Source organism: Macaca thibetana, chromosome 17 (genome assembly GCF_024542745.1).
Source record: "Macaca thibetana thibetana isolate TM-01 chromosome 17, ASM2454274v1, whole genome shotgun sequence".
NCBI lineage: Eukaryota > Metazoa > Chordata > Mammalia > Primates > Cercopithecidae > Macaca > Macaca thibetana.
In genome coordinates this window covers 18,494,764-18,512,585 of record NC_065594.1, presented here as the reverse complement: position 1 = coordinate 18,512,585, position 17,822 = coordinate 18,494,764, and the positions used below count along the sequence as shown (strand labels likewise).

The window sequence follows — 17,822 nt, the reverse complement described above, 5'->3', positions numbered from 1 at the left end:
TTAGAAAACTACTAAACTAAATGAGGCTTGGAGATTTTTTTTTTTTTTTTTTGAGATGGTCTCACTTTGTCACCCAGGCTGGAGTGCAGTGGCATGATCTTGGCTCATTGCAACCTCTGCCTCCTCAGTTCAAGTGATTCTCCTGCCTCAGCCTCCCAAGTAGCTGGGATTACAGGCATGCACCACCATGCCTGGCTAATTTTTGTATTTTTAGTAGAGACGGGGTTTCACCATGTTGATCAGGCTGGTCTTGAAATCCTGACCTCAGGTGATCCACCCACTTTGGCCTCCCAAAGTGCTGGGATTATAGGCATGAGCCACTGTGCCCAGCCTGGAGATATTTTTTGATCTATTGATTGGTGATCTTTCCTGTAATTAAATTTGCGTGACAATGAATGTAACAAAATAATGCAAAAATTATTTTTCATGAAAACATACTAGAAACTAGTATTTTAAAACATTATTACATTTAACACACATTTGATACCCACTTTTGCAACAAGTCAGATACTGGATTTTAGAAATAGTGTTCTTCGTTCTTTTCTAAGTGCAATAACATAGATTTCTGAGAAGTGTATAAAGCATTCATTATCCATGCCTCATACTCAAGTCTATACTCAATTTCAATACAGCATATATTTGATCATATATAAGGAGTACACAAAATAAGGCTATTTCTTCTCATAAAAAGTATACAATGTACAATTATAAATATTGAATATGATTTTTTAAAGTTCAGAGTAACTTGTAAATGTAGTATTGTTGAAACTTCTAAAGTAGTGAAGTTTAAATTTCATTTTCAAGTAACAGTGATAAAAATTTTAAAATTTACTGAAATTTAGTTATAACTTGACACATTTATTTCTAAGCTATATAAATTAGCTCACAAATGTCTGAAACTAACACTACAGCTGAAAATCCATTGTTAAGTCTGCAATAGATAAAAATAAAATAAAGCAGTACTGCATAAACATAGATAATTAAATAGAATCAAGCCAGTTAAAACTAAACAAGAGTTTATAATTCATTTTAAATTTTGGTGTTAGATGGTATAGTACGTCTTCAATCTGCTCCTCACTTTAAAAAGCCACTGAGATAGGGAAAGGGTTAAAAAAAGAATATGCGTATGGTGGAGAAGATGAAGAAAGCAAAGCTGGTGGATAAAAAGAAATCTTCATGTATTACATGAAGGAAGGAGGAAGGAAAAAAAGCAAAGAATAAGGAACTGCTCCTCCTGGCCTGCTAACTGCCTGCTAAAGCCAACAGGATAGAAATAAAATGAAAAGGGAGATTCTCTAAAGTGAGTCTGAGTCAAACTCAAACTATAAAGACCAAGAACTCTGGATGACAGTGTGATTCTACATTTCTGAACAAATATGAGTTCATTTATCACTACCAAAGCGACAGGTTCCTACACTCACTTTGATTAAGTATTTTCTAATCCGTTCTATAGGGTACAGTAGAGATAAAATGGTATAGTGGAGGAAATTACTGTTAGAAGACTTACATTCTAGTTGAAGCTCTGCCACTTATTATTGTTGCCTTGAATACGTAATTTAACCTCTACTAGTTAGATTACTAGATGAATTAGTTAATCTTTATAAGGTACTTTGAGCTTTTGAGCGATATTATTCCATTGAGAGTTAAGAGTATTTTAATGAGTTATTGTTTAAAAAAAACTACCTACATGAATAAATACATCACATACGCATACACATACATTATTTTAGGGAACTAAGTTTCCCAAAATATGATTTATAAAAGCATATCAGTTATTTGTATATAAATGAATGTTTCTATAGTGCTAAAACCATTTTATCCTCTTGCCAGTTTACTATACTTTTTATTTACAGTAATAATTACTATGTAAATTCATCCTTTATCTTAAAAAGTATATTAAGTATCTGTCTATCAATCAACTGATCAAATGATTTTTAAAAGTTCAGAGTAACTATCTATATTATCTGCCAGCCTGCCTGGTCTTAGCCCAAATTATTCATTAAATACTAATATCACATATGAAATACAGAGTCTCAAACAATAATGAATCATTATAGTGACAAATAATCAATGTTCAAAATGGAAAAGTTTCAAGGATTCTATGACTAAATCCAAAATGACCAACAGATCATCTCAGTTCAGTCACATGCTCCTGAAAGTTGGGAATGTCCTTATCAACTAAACACCCTATGTACTGGCAGTAAAAGCAGTGAATTTTTGTTGTTATTGTCAGCAGTGCATGCTGAACACTGGTTCTAGCATGGGCATCCACTTGATTTTACTTACTATTTTGATCAATCACAGCCTAGCCCATACTGAGGGGGAGTACCTTCAGGACTGTTTCTGTCCTCTTGCTTTTCACAACACCAAAAGATATGCAAAAAGACCAGTTGAAAGGGGAAAGTAACTTTTTAAAAATTATTATACTTTAAATTCTAGGGTACAGGTGCACAACGTGCCAGTTTGTTACATAGGTATACATCTGCCATGTTGGTTTGCTGCACCCATTTACTTGTCATTTACATTAGGTATTTCTCCTAATGCTATCCCTCCCCCACCCCCACCCCACGACAGGGCCTGGGGTGTGATGTTTCCTGCCCTGTGTCCAAGTGTTCTCAATGTTCAATTCCCGCCTATGAGTGAGAACATGCAGTGTTTGGTTTTCTGTCCTTGCAACAGTTTGCTCAGAATGACGGTTTTCAGCTGCATCCATATCCCTACAAAGGACATGAATTCATCCTTTTTTATGGCTGCATAGTATTGCATGGTGTATATGTGCCACATTTTCTTAATGTATTCTATCATTGATGGACATTTGTGTTGGTTCCAAGTTTTTGCTATTGTGAATAGTGCCACAATAAACATACGTGTGCATGTGTCTTTATACTAGCATGATTTATAATCCTTTGGGTATACACTCAGTATGGGATCGGTGGGCCAAATCGTATTTCTAGTTCTAGATCATTCAGGATGCACCACACTGTCTTCCACAATGGTTGAACTAGTTTACACTCCCACCAACAGTGTAAAAGCATTCCTGTTACTCCACATCCTCTCCAGTATCTGTTTCTTCCTGACTTTTTAATGATTGCCATTCTGACGGGTGTGAGATGGTATCTCATTGTGGTTTTGATTTGCATTTCTCTCATGACCAGTGATGACGAACATTTTTTCATGTGTCTGTTGACTGCATAAATGTCTTCTTTTGAGAAGTCTCTGTTCATATCCTTTGCCCACTTTTTGATGGGGTTGTTTATTTCTTGTAAATTTGTTTAAGCTCTTTGTAGATTCTGGATAATAGCCCTTTGTCAGATGGGTAGATTGCAAAAATTTTTTTCCCATTCTGTAGGTTGGCTGTTCACTCTGAGGGTAGTTTCTTTTGCTGTGCAGCAGCTCTTGAGTTTAATTAGATCCCATTTTCCTATTTTGGCTTTTGTTGCCATTGTTTTCATCATGAAGTCCTTGTCCATGCTTATGTCCTAAATGATACTGCCTAGGTTTTCTTCTAGGGTTTTTACGGTTTTAGGTCTAACATTTAAGTTTTTAATCTATCTTGAATTAATTCTTGTATAAGGTGTAAGGAAGGGATCCAGTTTCAGCTTTCTACATTTGCCTAGCCAATTTTCCCAGTACCATTTATTAAACAGGGAATCCTTACTCCATTTCTTGTTTTTTTCAGGTCTGTCAAAGATCAGATGGTTGTAGATGTGTGGTGTTATTTCTGAGGCCTCTATTCTGTTCCATCGGTTTAGATATCTGTTTTGACACCAGTACCGTACTGTTTTGGTTACTGTAGCCTTGTAGTCTAGTTTGAAGTCAGGTAGTGTGATGCTTCTAGCTTTGTTCTTTTGGCTTAGGATTGTCTTGGCAACGTGGGCTCTTTTTTGGTTCCATATAAATTTTAAAGTAGTTTCTTCCAATTCTGTGAAGAAAGTCATTGGTACCTTGATGGGGATGGCATTGAATCTATAAATTACCATGGGCAGTATGGCCATTTTCATGATATTGATTCTTCCTATCCATGAACATGAAATGTTCTCCCATTTATGTCCTCTTTTATTTCGTTGAACAGTGGTGTGTAGTTCTCCTTGAAGAGATCCTTCACATCCCTTGTAAGCTGGATTCCTAGGTTATTTTATTCTCTTTGTAGCAATTGTGAATGGGAGTTTGCTCATGATTTGGCTCTGTTTGTCTGTTATTGGTGTATAGGAATGCTTGTGATTTTGCACACTGATTTTGTATCCTGAGAATTTGCTGAAGTTCCTTGTCAGCTTAAGGAGATTTTGGGCTGAGACAATGGGGTTTTCTAAATATACAATCACGTCACCTGCAAACAGGGACAATTTGACTTCCTCTTTTCCTAATTGAATACCCTTTATTTGTTTCTCCTGCCTGATTGCCCTGGCCAGAACTTCCAACACTATGTTGAATAGGAGTGGTGAGAGAGGGCAGCCCTGTCTTGTGCCAGTTTTCAAAGGGAATACTTCCAGTTTTTGCCCATTCAGTATGATGTTGGTGTGGGTCTGTCATAAATAGCTCTTATTATTTTGAGATATGTTCCATCAAAACCTAGTTTATTGATAGTTTTTTAGCATGAAGGGCTGTGGAATTTTGTCAAAGGCCCTTTCTGCATCTATTGAGATAATCATGTGGTTTTTGTCATTGGTTCTGTTTATGTGATGGATTCTGTTTATTGATATGCATATGTCGAACCAGCCTTGCATCCCAGGGATGAAGCCAACTTGATCGTGATGGATAAGCTTTTTGACGTGCTGATGAATTTGGTTTGCCAGTATTTTACTGAGGACTTTTGCATCAATGTTCATCTGGGATATTGGTCTAAAATTCTCTTTTTTTGTTGTGTCTCTGCCAGGCTTTGGTATCACGATGATGCTGGCCTCATAAAATGAGTTAAGGAGGATTCCCTCTCTTTCTATTGATTGGAATAGTTTCAGAAGGTTGGTACCAGCTCCTCTTTTTACCTCTGGTAGAATTCGGCTGTGAATCCGTCTGGTCCTGAACTTTTTTTTGGTTGGTAGGCTACTAATTCTGCTTCAATTTCAGAGCCTGTTATTGGTCTATTCAGAGATTCAACTTCCTCCTGTTTTAGTCTTAGGAGGGTGTATGTGTCCAGGAATTTATCCATTTCTTCTAGGTTTTGTAGATTATTTGCATAGAGGTGTTTGTAGTATTCTCTGATGGTAGTTTGTATTTCTGTGGGATCAGTGATGATGTCCCCTTTATCTTTTTTTTATTGTGTCTATTTGATTCTTCTCTCTTTTCTTATTGGTCTTGCTAGCGGTCTATCAATTTTGTTGATCTTTTCAAAACACCAGCTCCTGGATTCATTGATTTTTTGAAGGGTTTTTTTGTGTCTCTATCTCCTTCAGTTCTGCTCTTAGTTATTTCTTGCCTTCTGCTAGCTTTTGAATTTGTTTGCTCTTGCTTTTCTAGTTCTTTGAATTGTGATGCTAGGGTGTCAATTTTAGATCTTTCCTGCCTTCTTTTGTGGGCATTTAGTGCTATAAATTTCCCTCTATACACTGCTTTAAATGTGTCCCAGAGATTCTGGCACATTATGTCTCTGTTCTCATTGGTTTCAAAGAACATCTTTATTTCTGCCTTCATTTCATTATTTACCCCGTAGTCATTCAGGAGCAGGAGTCATCCATGTAGTTGTGCAGTTTTGAATGAGTTTCTTAATCCTGAGTTCTAATTTGATTGCATTGTGGTCTGAGAGACAGTTTGTTGTGATTTCTGTTCTTTTACATTTGCTGAGGAGTGCTTTACTTCAAACTATGTGATCAGTTTTGGAATAAGTGTGATGTGGTGCTGAGAAGAATATATATTCTGTTGATATGGGGTGGAGAGTTCTCTAGATGTCTATTAGGTCTGCTTGGTGCAGAGCTGAGTTCAAGTCCTGGATATCCTTGTTAACCTTCTGTCTCGTTGATCTGTCTAATATTGACAGTGGGGTGTTAAAATCTCCCATTATTATTGTGTGGGTGTCTAAGTCTCTTTGTAGGTCTCCAAGGACTTGCTTTATGAATCTGGGTGCTGCTGTATTGTGTGCATACATATTTAGGATAGTTAGCTCTTCTTGTTGAATTGATCCCTTTATCATTATGTAATGGCCTTCTTTGTCTCATTTGATCTTTGTTGGTTTAAAATCTGTTTTATCAGAGACCAGGACTGCAACCGCTGCTTTTTTTTGCCTTCCATTTGCTTGGTAGATCTTCCTCCATCCCTTTATTTTGAGCCTATGTGTGTCTCTGCATGTGAGATGGGTCTCCTGAATATAGCACACTGATGGGTCTTGACTCTTTATCCAATTTGCCAGTCCATGTCTTTTAATTGGGGCATTTAGCCCATTTACATTTAAGGTTAATATTGTTATGTGTTAATCTGATCCTGTCATTATGATGTTAGCTGGTTATTTTGCCTGTTAGTTGATGCAGTTTCTTCCTAGCATCGATGGTCTTGACAATGTGGCATGTTTTTGCAGTGGCTGGTACCAGTTGTTCCTTTCCATGTTTAGTGCTTCCTTCAGGAGCTCTTGTAAGGCAGGCCTGGTGGTAGCAAAATCTCTCAGCATTTGCTTGTCTGTAAAGGATTTTATTTCTCCTTCACTTATGAAGCTTAGTTTGGCTGGATATGAAATTCTGGGTTGAAATTTCTTTAAGAATGTTGAATATTGGCCCCCCCACTCTCCTTTGGCTTGTAGAGTTTCTGCTGAGAGATCTGCTGTTAGTCTGATGGGCTTCCCTTTGTGGGTACCCTGACCTTTCTCTCTGGCTGTCCTTAACATTTTTTCCTTCATTTCAACCTTAGTGAATCTGACAATTATGTCTTGAACTTGCTCTTCTCGAGGAGTATCTTTGTGGCGTTCTCTGTATTTCCTGAATTTGAATGTTGGCCTGCCTTGCTAGGTTGGGGAAGTTCTCCTGGATAATATCCTGAAGAGTGTTTTCCAACTTGGTTCCATTCTCCCCATCACTTTCAGGTACAACAATCAAACATAGATTTAGTGTTTTCACCTAATCCCATATTTCTTGGAGGCTTTGTTTGTTTCTTTTTACTCTTTTTTCTCTAAACTTCTCTTCTTGCTTTATTTCATTAATTTGATCTTCAATCACTGATACTTTCTTCCAGTCGATCAAATCAGCTACTGAAGCTTGTGCATGCATCACGTAGTTCTCGTGCCATGTTTTTCAGATCCATCAGGTCATTTAAGGTCTTCTCTACACTGTTTATTCTAGTTAGCCATTCATCTAATCTTTCTTCAAGGTTTTCAGCTTCCTTGCGATGGGTCAAACATCCTCCTTTAGCTCAGAGGAGTTTGTTATCACCGACCTTCTGAAGCCTACTTCTGTCAGCTCATCAAAGTCATTCTCCATCCAGCTTTGTTCCGTTGCTGGTGAGGAGCTGCGATCCTTTAGAGGAGAAGAGGCTCTCTCGTTTTTAGAATTTTCAGCTTTTCTGCTCTGGTTTCTCCCCATCTTTGTGGTTTTATCTACCTTTGGTCTTTGATGTTGATGACCTACAGATGGGGTTTTGGTGTGGATGTCCTTTTTGTTGATGTTGATGCTATTCCTTTCTGTTTGTTAGTTTTCCTTCTAACAGTCAGGTCCCTCAGCTGCAGGTTTGTCGGAGTTTGCTGGAGGTCCACTCCAGACAAGCAGAGGCTGCAGAACAGCAAATATTGCCGCCTGATCCTTCCTCTGGAAGCTTCATCCCAGAGGGGCACCTGCCTCTATGAGGTGTCAGTCAGCCCCTACTGGGGTGTCTCCCAGTTAGGCTACACAGGAGTCAGGGACCCATTTGAGGAGGCAGTCTGTCCATTCTCCGAGGTCAACACAGTGCTGGGAGAGAATCATTGCTCTTTTCAGAGCTGTCAGACAGGGATGTTTAAGTCTGCAGAAGTTTCTTCTGCCTTTTGTTCACCTATGCCCTGCCCGCCGAGGTGGATACTACAGAGACAGCCTGCTTTGCTGAGCTCTGGTGGGCTCTGCCCAGTTAGAGCTACCCAGGTCACTTTGTTTACCTACTCAAGGCTCAGCAATGGCAGACGCCCCTCCCCCTGCCAGGCTGCTGCCTGGCAGGTCGATCTCAGACTACTGCACTAGCAGTAAGCAAGGCTCCATGGGCTTGGGATCTGCCTAGCCAGGTGAGGAATATAATCTCCTGGTGTGCCGTTTGCTGAGACCATTGGAAAAGCACAGTATTTGGGCGGAACTGTCCCATTTATCCAGCTGCCATCTGTCAGCCTTCCCTTGGCTAGGAAAGGGAAATCCCCCAACCCCTTGAGCTTCCTGGGGGAGGCAATGCCCCGCCCTGCTTCTGCTCACCCTCCATGGGCTGCACCCACTGTCCAACCAGTCCCAATGAGAGGAACCAGGTACCTTGGTTGGAAATGCAGAAATCACCCGTTTTCTGTGTCGATCATGTTGGGAGCTGCAGACCGGAGCTGTTTCTATTCGGCCATCTTGGAATGGCATAACTTTTTATTTGAATATAAGCTATGATCATCTAAACAGGTAGACCATTAACTTTCCTGTCTCTTTGCTACCACGAAATCCTCAGAGGTATTAATTTATTAAGTGGTATCCTATGGGCCTTTGGATGGTTTAATGATCTTCCCAGTCCAAGTATAACTTTTAAAAAATTAAAAAGATGATTCTCATACAAATTAATGATGGGTCAAAAATTTAATAACTCATTGATGAGGAAACTACTAAGAAGATAAAGCTGGTTCAAAGCACATTTTGAGAAACTGGTCATTTACAGGTATTTGGAAAGGACAGTTAGAACAAAACAGGTTAGGTACAAATGTGCTACAGAGCAAGAAAAACCATAGCTTTGGGGCTATTTCTTCTACCACACAGAATCTATAAATTAACACGTCCACAGAGTTTGGAACCTTTAATCAATAGTAAACAGAGAATCAAACAAAGGCCCATTCCCTAAATAAATAATTATTGATGAGCCTGTTAAAAACAATGCTTCATTATGACCCTGCAATGACATACTGTTCTCTCAGACCTTATTTGCCTAATTCCAAGTTTTGAAAGGTCTTTCTTAACATCTCTTACACTTAGAAAGTAGCTGCTATACCAGCATATCATATAGCAAATATAATAATCAGGCAGTTAATTTACTGTTAGGAAAAAAACATATTGAGAGATCAGCTTGTTATATAGTTTTAAAGAAGGCAACGTTTTTTCAGCTACTAATGTATCAGAATACTATACATTGGGAAATTCAATTTGTCCAGTTACAAACGTCACAGTGTCATAAAAATCTGGTATTACAAATTTTAAAATCATGATAAAGACTGATCTATAACTAAATGGAGATATTATTCTCATTTTTAAATATGTTCAAGGAAATTTACTGTATTTTAAATAATTATTTAAAACTGAACTGAGATAAGAAATGAACTGCTTACTTCCAAAAATCAGTGAGCTTGTCATTAATCTGTACTTTAGGATTTTGGTTGCCATAACAACATGATACAACTTTCTCATTATCATAAACCCAGCATTTCCAAAAATAGATTATTTCAACATCAGGTTCTGTGATCACTAAAGTTAAGTTTTATTTTAGCACCACAGTTAAGAGTGCAATCAAATGTGCCACAGGAGAAAAAAAAGCATTAAGCCTAAAAGCCCAAGTAGAAAAGATGATAATATCCTTATGAATAACAGATTAGTTAAAATTCTGATTTTTCTTTATCACCATATAAACATAAGAAATGTCACAATGGGTCAAGACAATTTTTCATCCCAGGTTAGCTATCTGTCTACAAGTGAAATTTAAGTATATTTTTCATGAGGCCAAGCTACGTATTTCACATGTCATCTATCATCACATATGCCAGACATCTATGAGCATCTTTCAAAAATAATAAAATAATCTCAACACAGAAAGAGCTAATAAAATACAGTATAGTCTAGTGTTGAAGAGAATAGGGTCTAGAATCAGAAATACTGGATTTAAATCATGGCTCTACTTCTTACTAATTTTTGACCTTGATTCAATTACTTAATCTTTCTAAACAATATCCTCTTTTAAATTCATCGAAAGAATTGAACTAAGCAATCTATTATTAAAGGATCACTCTGAGTGTTCAGTTTAGGCTGTAGGGCTTGGGTGGATGGTGGTGGAGAGGGCAAGTGTAAAAATGGAAGAGTTCAGAGGTTAATGTGATAAACCAGGCACAGATGATGCCACCTTGGGCTGGAGTGCTAATTGTGGAGATGTTCAAAAGTATGAGTCCTCTCTCATATACTTTTTCTTAGATAAATATTTAATGAAATAATTCCATGAGAAGTTTGATTAATGTTGGAATTATTTACAGATTAACCTGTTACACTAGTGAATTTTCCAGTCTATGAACAGAGTATGCCTATTTAGTCAGACCTTTTAGAATTTTCAATAAATTTTTATAAGTTTCATTATGTAATTTTCCATATATATTATCAAATTTATTCCTAGGAAACAATCCTGTGACTTTTATAATAAAGTCTTTTACTTTTCACTGTTATAATTAGATATTGCTGTTATACAGAAAAGGTACTAATTTTTGTATGTTAATTTTGAATCTTGTCAAGTAACAACTCTATTTTAGTTCTATTAGTTTATTAATTGTTTGCCTTTTTTGTTTTTGGTACAGACATTTAAAATTAACACGTTTTATTAATTCTTTTCAATATTTATGACTCAATTCATTACAATGGCTAGAAGCTCCAAAGTAAATACATGTGACAGTAAGTATGCATATCTTGTTTTGAACTTCAATGAAAAGGTTTCTAATGTTTCATCATTAACTATTATGTTTGCTGTAGATTTTCAATATTCCAACATAGTGTAATGGTACTCTTCTCTAACTGGTTTATGTAGTTAATTCAAGTCAGATTTTTCTTTGTATCCTTTGGCTATGGTGTTTCCTCTCTTGATGCAATGGCATGTTTGATTTTTTTAAATGAATTTTTATATCTTGCAGGCTTTTTATGTAAGACCTACTTAAGCATGACTTTTATCACTATAAAACATTACCCTTTGACCTTTTAGTGACTTACACCCTGAATTCAATTTCGCCTGTTAATATTGCAACTCCTTCTTTCTTTGTATGCCGCTTTGTTGTAAATGGTCTCTTGTAAAGGGCATATAGGTAAACTGAGTTTTTTTTTTTTTTTTTTTTTAAATCTCAGCTGACACGCTTGTATGTTAAAATAGGGTAACTTAAGTTATCCACATTCATTGTAAAAACTGATTTAGCTTGCAATTTATAAAGAAAAACTTGCTATGACTTTTCTAGTTCTTGCTATGAACTTTCTAGAACTAGAAATATCTAGTTTGAGTTCTTAAGTTCATCTGCTTAGGATTTCTTATTTCCTTTTTTGCTCATTCTTACATTAATTTCATGAATGTTTCATCTGTACCTAAAAACAATGTGTATTTTCTATAGTTTGTGTGTAGTATTTTAATTTTTTTTTTTTTTTTTTTTTTTTTTTTGAGACGGAGTCTCGCTCTGTCGCCCAGGCTGGAGTGCAGAGGCACAATCTTGGCTCACTGCAAGCTCCGCTCCACCTCCCAGGTTCACGCCATTCTCCTGCCTCAGCTTCCCAATAGCTGGGACTACAGGCGCACGCCACCACGCCCGGCTTAATTTTTTGTAATTTTAGTAGAGACGGGGTTTCACCATGTTAGCCAGGATGGTCTCAAACTCCTGACCTCGTGATCCACCTGCCTCGGCCTCCCAAAGTGCTGGGATTACAGACGTGAGCCACCGCGCCCGGCCAGTATTTTAAATATTTCTATTAGGTAAAGATTGGTAGTACTGTTCAACTATGAAGCATCATGTTAATGTCCTATTTTTTTGTATCAATTACTGAGAGGAGTTATGTTGAAATATCTAACTATATTTCTTGATATAGCTATTCCTCATCAATTCTGTAAGCTTATATTTCATGTTATTTGCAGCTCTGCTATTAAATGCACATATATACTATTATACTTTCTTCATGTATTAATCCTATTATATTATAAAATGTCACACTTTATCTCTGGTATTATTATCTGTCTGTAGTCTAATTTTTCTGAGAGTAATATAGCTATTCCAGCTTTATGATTAGTGCTTGCATGGTATATCTTTTGCCATCCTTTTAAACTATCTCTGCCTTTATATTTAAAATGAATTTTTTTATAGATAGCAGATAGTTGTATCAGGCTTTTTCATCCAATCAAAGAATTTTGTCTTTTAGTTCGACTGTATAGTACTTTTACATTTATTACAGTTACTTATTAGGCTGTAATTAAGTCTATCTTCCTGCTACTTGTTTCATACTTGTCTCATTTGTTCTTTTACCCTCCCTTTGCACCTTCTTTTGATAAAATTACTTTTTAAAAATTCTATTTGATCTTATCTATTGGTATGTTAAATAACTTTGTTTGTTTTAATGATTGTGGGAAGGTTTACAATCTACCTCCAATCAATATTATATATTGCATGGATAACTTAATATCCTTACAATATTACAACACCAAACTTCCACTTCCCTCCCACTGCATCTTTTGCACTTTTGTTGTCATATGTTTTATTACTATGTGTTAAAAATTCCACTATTAGGAGCAAGATGAGCAAATAGAAGCCTCCAGTAATCGTCCCCCAAGCAGGAACGCCAAATTGAACAACAATCCAAACAAAAAATCACCTTCCTAAGAACCAAAAATCAGGTAAGCAATCATAGTACTTGGTTTCAACATAATATTAAGGAAAGAGGCACTAAACAGGATAAGAAAGATAGTCTTGAATTGCTACACTGTCCTTCCCCTAATCCCTGGCACTGGCAGCATGGCATGGAGAGATAATTTATGCACTTGTGGAAGGGAATAAAAAGAGTGATTATGGGACTTAGCAATGGAATTTAGTGCTGCCCTGTCACAGCAGAAAGCAACACCAGGCAGAACTCAGCCAGCATCCCCAGAGGGAGCATTTAGACCAGCACTGGTCAGAAGGGAAGTCTCCATCCCAGCGGTCAGAACCAGAGTTCTGGCAAGCCCCACCACCATGGGATAAGGTGCTCTGGGATCTGAAATAAACTGAAGGGCAAGTTTCGGGCCATAAGGGCTCTAATTCGTGGGCAAACTTCTGTGCTGTGCTGGGCTTAGAGCCAGTGGACTTGGGGTGCATGCGACCTAGTGAGACACCAGCTAGGGCAGCCAACGGAGTACTTGTATCACTCCTCCTGCAACCCCAGGCGATGCAGCTCGTAGCTCCGGAAAAGACTCCTTCCTTCTGCTTGAGAGAGAAGAATGAGAAGGACTTTGTTTTGTATCTTGGATGCCAGCTCAGCCACCTCAGAACACAACACCAGATATAACAGATTCCTAAGGTTCCTGACTCCAGGCCCTGCATCCCAGACAGCTTCTCTGGACCCACCCAGAGACAAGGGAAACTCATTGCCCTGAAGGGAAGGACACAAGCCTCGCTGATTCATCACTTGCGGACTGCAGAGCCCTTGGGCCTTGAGGGAACATGGGCAGTAGCCATACAGTGATCCCTGTGGACCTTAGGCAAGACCCAGTACTATGCTTGCTTTGGATCTCACCCAGCACAGTCCCAGTGGTGGTGCCACAAAGAGGCATGTATCACCACTCCCCCAGCTCCAAGGCAGCTCAGTACAGACAGGGAGAATCTATTTGCGTGGTGGAAATTAAGGGAAGAGAACAAGAGTCTACGTCTAGTAATCCAGGAAGTTCTCCTGGATCTCACCCAAGAACACCAATGTAGTACCTCATTGAGTCTGCAAGAGCCATAGGGCTTGGGGTGTTCCCTAATGTAGATACGGCTGCAGTGACCAAAGACTTAATTCACAACACCCAAGTCCCCTTGAATACTTGGAAAGCCTTCATAAGAAGGACAGGTACAAGGCCCAGACTGTGAAGACTATAATACCCACCTCGTCAATGCCCAGACACTGATGAACATCTACGAGCATCAAGACCATCCAGGAAAACATGACCTCACCAAACGAATTAAACAATGCACCAGTGACCAACCCGGAGTGACAGACATATGTGACCTTTCAGACAGAGAAACCAAAATAGTTGTGCTGAGGAAGTGCAAAGAAATTCAAGATAACACAAAGAAGAGATTCAGAATCTTGTTTTTTGTTTTTCTGAAACCGAGTTTCACTCTTGTTACCCAGGCTGGAGTGCAATGGTGCGATCTCGGCTCACTGCAACCTCCGCCTCCCGGGTTCAAGCTATTCTCCTGCCTCAGCCTCCCGAGTAGCTGGGATTACAGGCAGGCACCACCATGCCTGGCTAATTTTGTATTTTTAGTAGAGATGGGTTTCTCCATGTTGGTTAGTCTGGTCTTGAACTCCTGACCTCACGTGATCCACCTGCCTTGGCCCCGCAAAGTGCTGAGATTATAGGCATGAGTCACCGTGCCCAGCCGAAATTCAGAACCTTATCAGATAACTTTAACGAAGAGCCTGAAATAATCAAAAAGAATCAAACAGAAAGTCCAAAGCTGAAAAACACAAGTGACATGCTAAAGAATGCATCAGAGTCTCTTAGTTGCAGAATTAATCAAACAGAAGAAAGAACTACTGAGATTAAAGACAGGATATTTGAAAATACACAGTAAGAGGAGACAAAAGAAAAAGGAATTAAAAAAATGAAGCACACATACAAGATCTAGAAAATAGCCTCAAGGGAGCAAATCCAAGAGTTGCTGGCCTTAAATGAGGAGGCAGAGAGAGATTAGAGTAGAAAGTTTATTCGAAGGGATAATAGAGAACTTCCCAAACCTAGAGAAAGATATCAATATTCAAGTACAAGAAGGTTACAGACCACCAAGCAGATGTAATCCAAATAAGGCTATCTCAAGACCTTTAATAATCAAACTCCCAAAGGCCAAAGAAAAAGAAAGGAATGTAAAAGCAGCAAGAGAAAAACAACTTACAAAGGAGCTCCAATACTTCTGGCAGCAGACTTTTCAGTGGAAACCTTACAGGCCAGGAGAGAGTGGCATGACATAAAGTGCTGAAGGAAAAAAAAACTTTTATCCTAGAATACCGTATGCAGTGAAAAGACCTTATAAACATGAAGGACAAATAAAGGCTTTCCCAGACCAAAAAAACAAAAAAACAAACAAAAAAAGGACTTCATCAACACCACATCTGTCCTACAAGAAATGCTAAAGAGAGTTCTTCAGTGTGAAAGAAAAGGATATTAATGAGCAATAAGAAATCATCTGAAGGAACTAAACACACTGGTATTACTAGGTACATAGAAAAACACAGAAAAATATTGTAAACTGTAACTGTGGTGTGTAAACTACTCATATCTTGAGTAGAAAGAGTAAAAAGATGAACCAATCAAAAATAACTACAATAACATTTCAAGTGACAGACAGTATAATAAGATATAAGCAGAAACAACAAATATTAGAAAGCAGGGCAATGAAGTGGAAGGGTAAAGAGTTTTTTGTTAGTTTTCTCTTTGCTTGTTTATTTAAACAATCCATGTTAAGTTGTTGTCAGTTTAAAATAATGGAGTATAAGAAGCTTGGAAGCTTCATGGTAACCTCAAGTCAAAAAACATACAACAGATATACAAAACATAAAAAGCAAGGCATTAAAATATACCACCAGAGAAAATCAACTTCATTAAAAGAGAGATAGGAAGGAAGGAAAGAAGGAAATGAAAACCACAGAAGAACAAGAAAGCAAATTTCAAAATGGCAGAGTAAGTCCTTATCAGTAATAACATAATGTAAATGGACTATGGTCTCCAATCAAAAGTCACAGAGTGGTTGAATGGATTGAAAAAAACAAGACCCAAAGATCTGTTGCCTACAAAAAAATTACTTCATCTATAAAGCAGACATAGACTGAAAAAAAGAAAGAAAAAGATACTCCATGCCAGTGGAAACAAACAACAAAATAGGAGTAGCTATACTTATTTATATCAGAAAAAATAAGATTTGAAGGCAAACATAAAAAGAGACAAACAAGTTCAGTATATAATGATAAAGGAGTAAATTCAGCAAGAGGGTATAACAATTGTAAATATACATGCACCCAACATTGCGACACCCAGATATACAAAGCATTATTAGAGATAATGAGAGAGATAGGCCCCGAAACAATAATAGCTGGAGGCTTTAACCCTCTACTTTCATCACTGGACAGATTTCCCACAGAGAAAATTAAAAAAGAAATATTGGACTTAATCTACACTACGGACCAATTGCAAATGCACCTAATCAATATTTGTAGAGTATTTCATCCAATGGCTGCAGAATAAACATTTTCTCTTCAGCACATAGATCATTCTCAAGCACAGACCATATGTTAGGACACAAAAAAAGTCCATAAAATTTTTTAAAAATAAAATTATATCAAGTATCTTCTTTGACCGCAAAGGAATAAAACTAAAAATTGTAACAAGAAGAATTTTGGAAACTATACAAACACATGGAAATTTAACAGTATGTTCCTGAATAACCAGTGGGCCAATGAAGAAATTAAGAAGGAAATTAAAAAATTTATTGAAACAACTGAAAATGGAAACAACATACCAAAACCGATGGGATACAGTAAAAGCAGTAGTAAAAGGAAAGTTTATAGCTGTAAGTGCCTACATAAAAAAGTAGAAAAGATTCAAATAAACAACCTAATGATACATTTTAAAGAACTAGAAAAGCAAGATGAAACCAAACCCAAAATTAGTGGAAGAAAATAAATAAAGATAGAGCATAAATAAATGAAATTGAAACAAAGAAAAGTACAAAAGAGTGACGAAACAAAAGGTGATTTTTTGAAAAGACAGACAAAATTGACAAACCTTTAGCCAGACTAAGAAAAGAACCAGAAGATCCAAATAAATAAAATCAGAAACGAAAAAGGAGACATTACAGCCAGTACCCCAGAAATTCAAAGACGCATTACAGGCTACTATGAGCAACTATAAACTTAGAAGAAATGAATAAATTCCTAGACACATGCAACCTGCCAAGACTGAACCATGAAGAAATTCAAAACCTGAAGAGACCAATAACAAGTAATGAGATCAAAGCCATAAAAAAAGTCTCCCAGCTAAAAAAAGCCAGGAACTGATGGCTTCACTTCTGAATTTTACCAAACACTTAAGGAAGAACTAGCGCCAATTCTACTCAAACTATTCCAAGAAATATAGGAGAAGGGAATACTTCCACGTTCATTCTATGAGGCCACCAGTATTACCCTGATATCAAAACCAAAGACAGATTAAGAAAAAGCAAAACAAAAATACAGGCCAATATCCCTGATGAACAGTGATGTAAAAATTCTCAAAATAATAGGGAAAAGAATAGAAAAAGAAAATGATCATAAAGAATTCTTCCTTTTTGGCCAGGCGCAGTGGCCAAAAGCACTTTGGGAGGCCGAGGTGGGTGGATCACGAGGTCAGGAATTTGAGATCAGCTTGGCCAACATGGTGAAACCCCGTCTCTACTAAAAATACAAAAATTAGCTGGGCGCGTTGGCAGGTGCCCATATTCCTACCTACTCAGGAGACTGATGCAGGAGAGTTGCTTGAACCCAGGACGCAGAGGTTGCCGTTAGCCAAGATCGCACCACTCTACTCCAGCCTGGGTGACACAGCAAGACTCCATCTCAAAAAAAAAGAAAAAAAAAAAGAATTATTCCTTTTTGTACCCATTTCTTACAGTGCATTAAGCTGGGGATAAATCTTCTCTATTTTCATTTATTTCAAAACATTTATTTCACTTTCAGTTTGAAAGATACTTTTTTTCCGATCGATCA

At 37.5% G+C, this 17,822-nt stretch overlaps 1 protein-coding gene across 4 annotated transcripts in view; it reads right to left on the bottom strand.

Annotated features, from left to right (window-relative positions):
* The window catches only part of COG6 (component of oligomeric golgi complex 6), a 101,422-nt gene that overhangs the window by 4,077 nt on the left and 79,523 nt on the right, over nucleotides 1-17,822 (bottom strand). Inside the window, exon 19 of one of the 4 annotated variants that reach the window (XM_050766118.1) lies at nucleotides 5,887-14,087. The exons of 2 other annotated variants lie outside the window; for them this stretch is intronic. In XM_050766118.1, coding sequence (XP_050622075.1) covers nucleotides 14,003-14,087 — 85 coding nt within the window. In that variant the 3' untranslated portion in view covers nucleotides 5,887-14,002. One more of the 4 variants, XM_050766121.1, reaches the window with a different exon arrangement.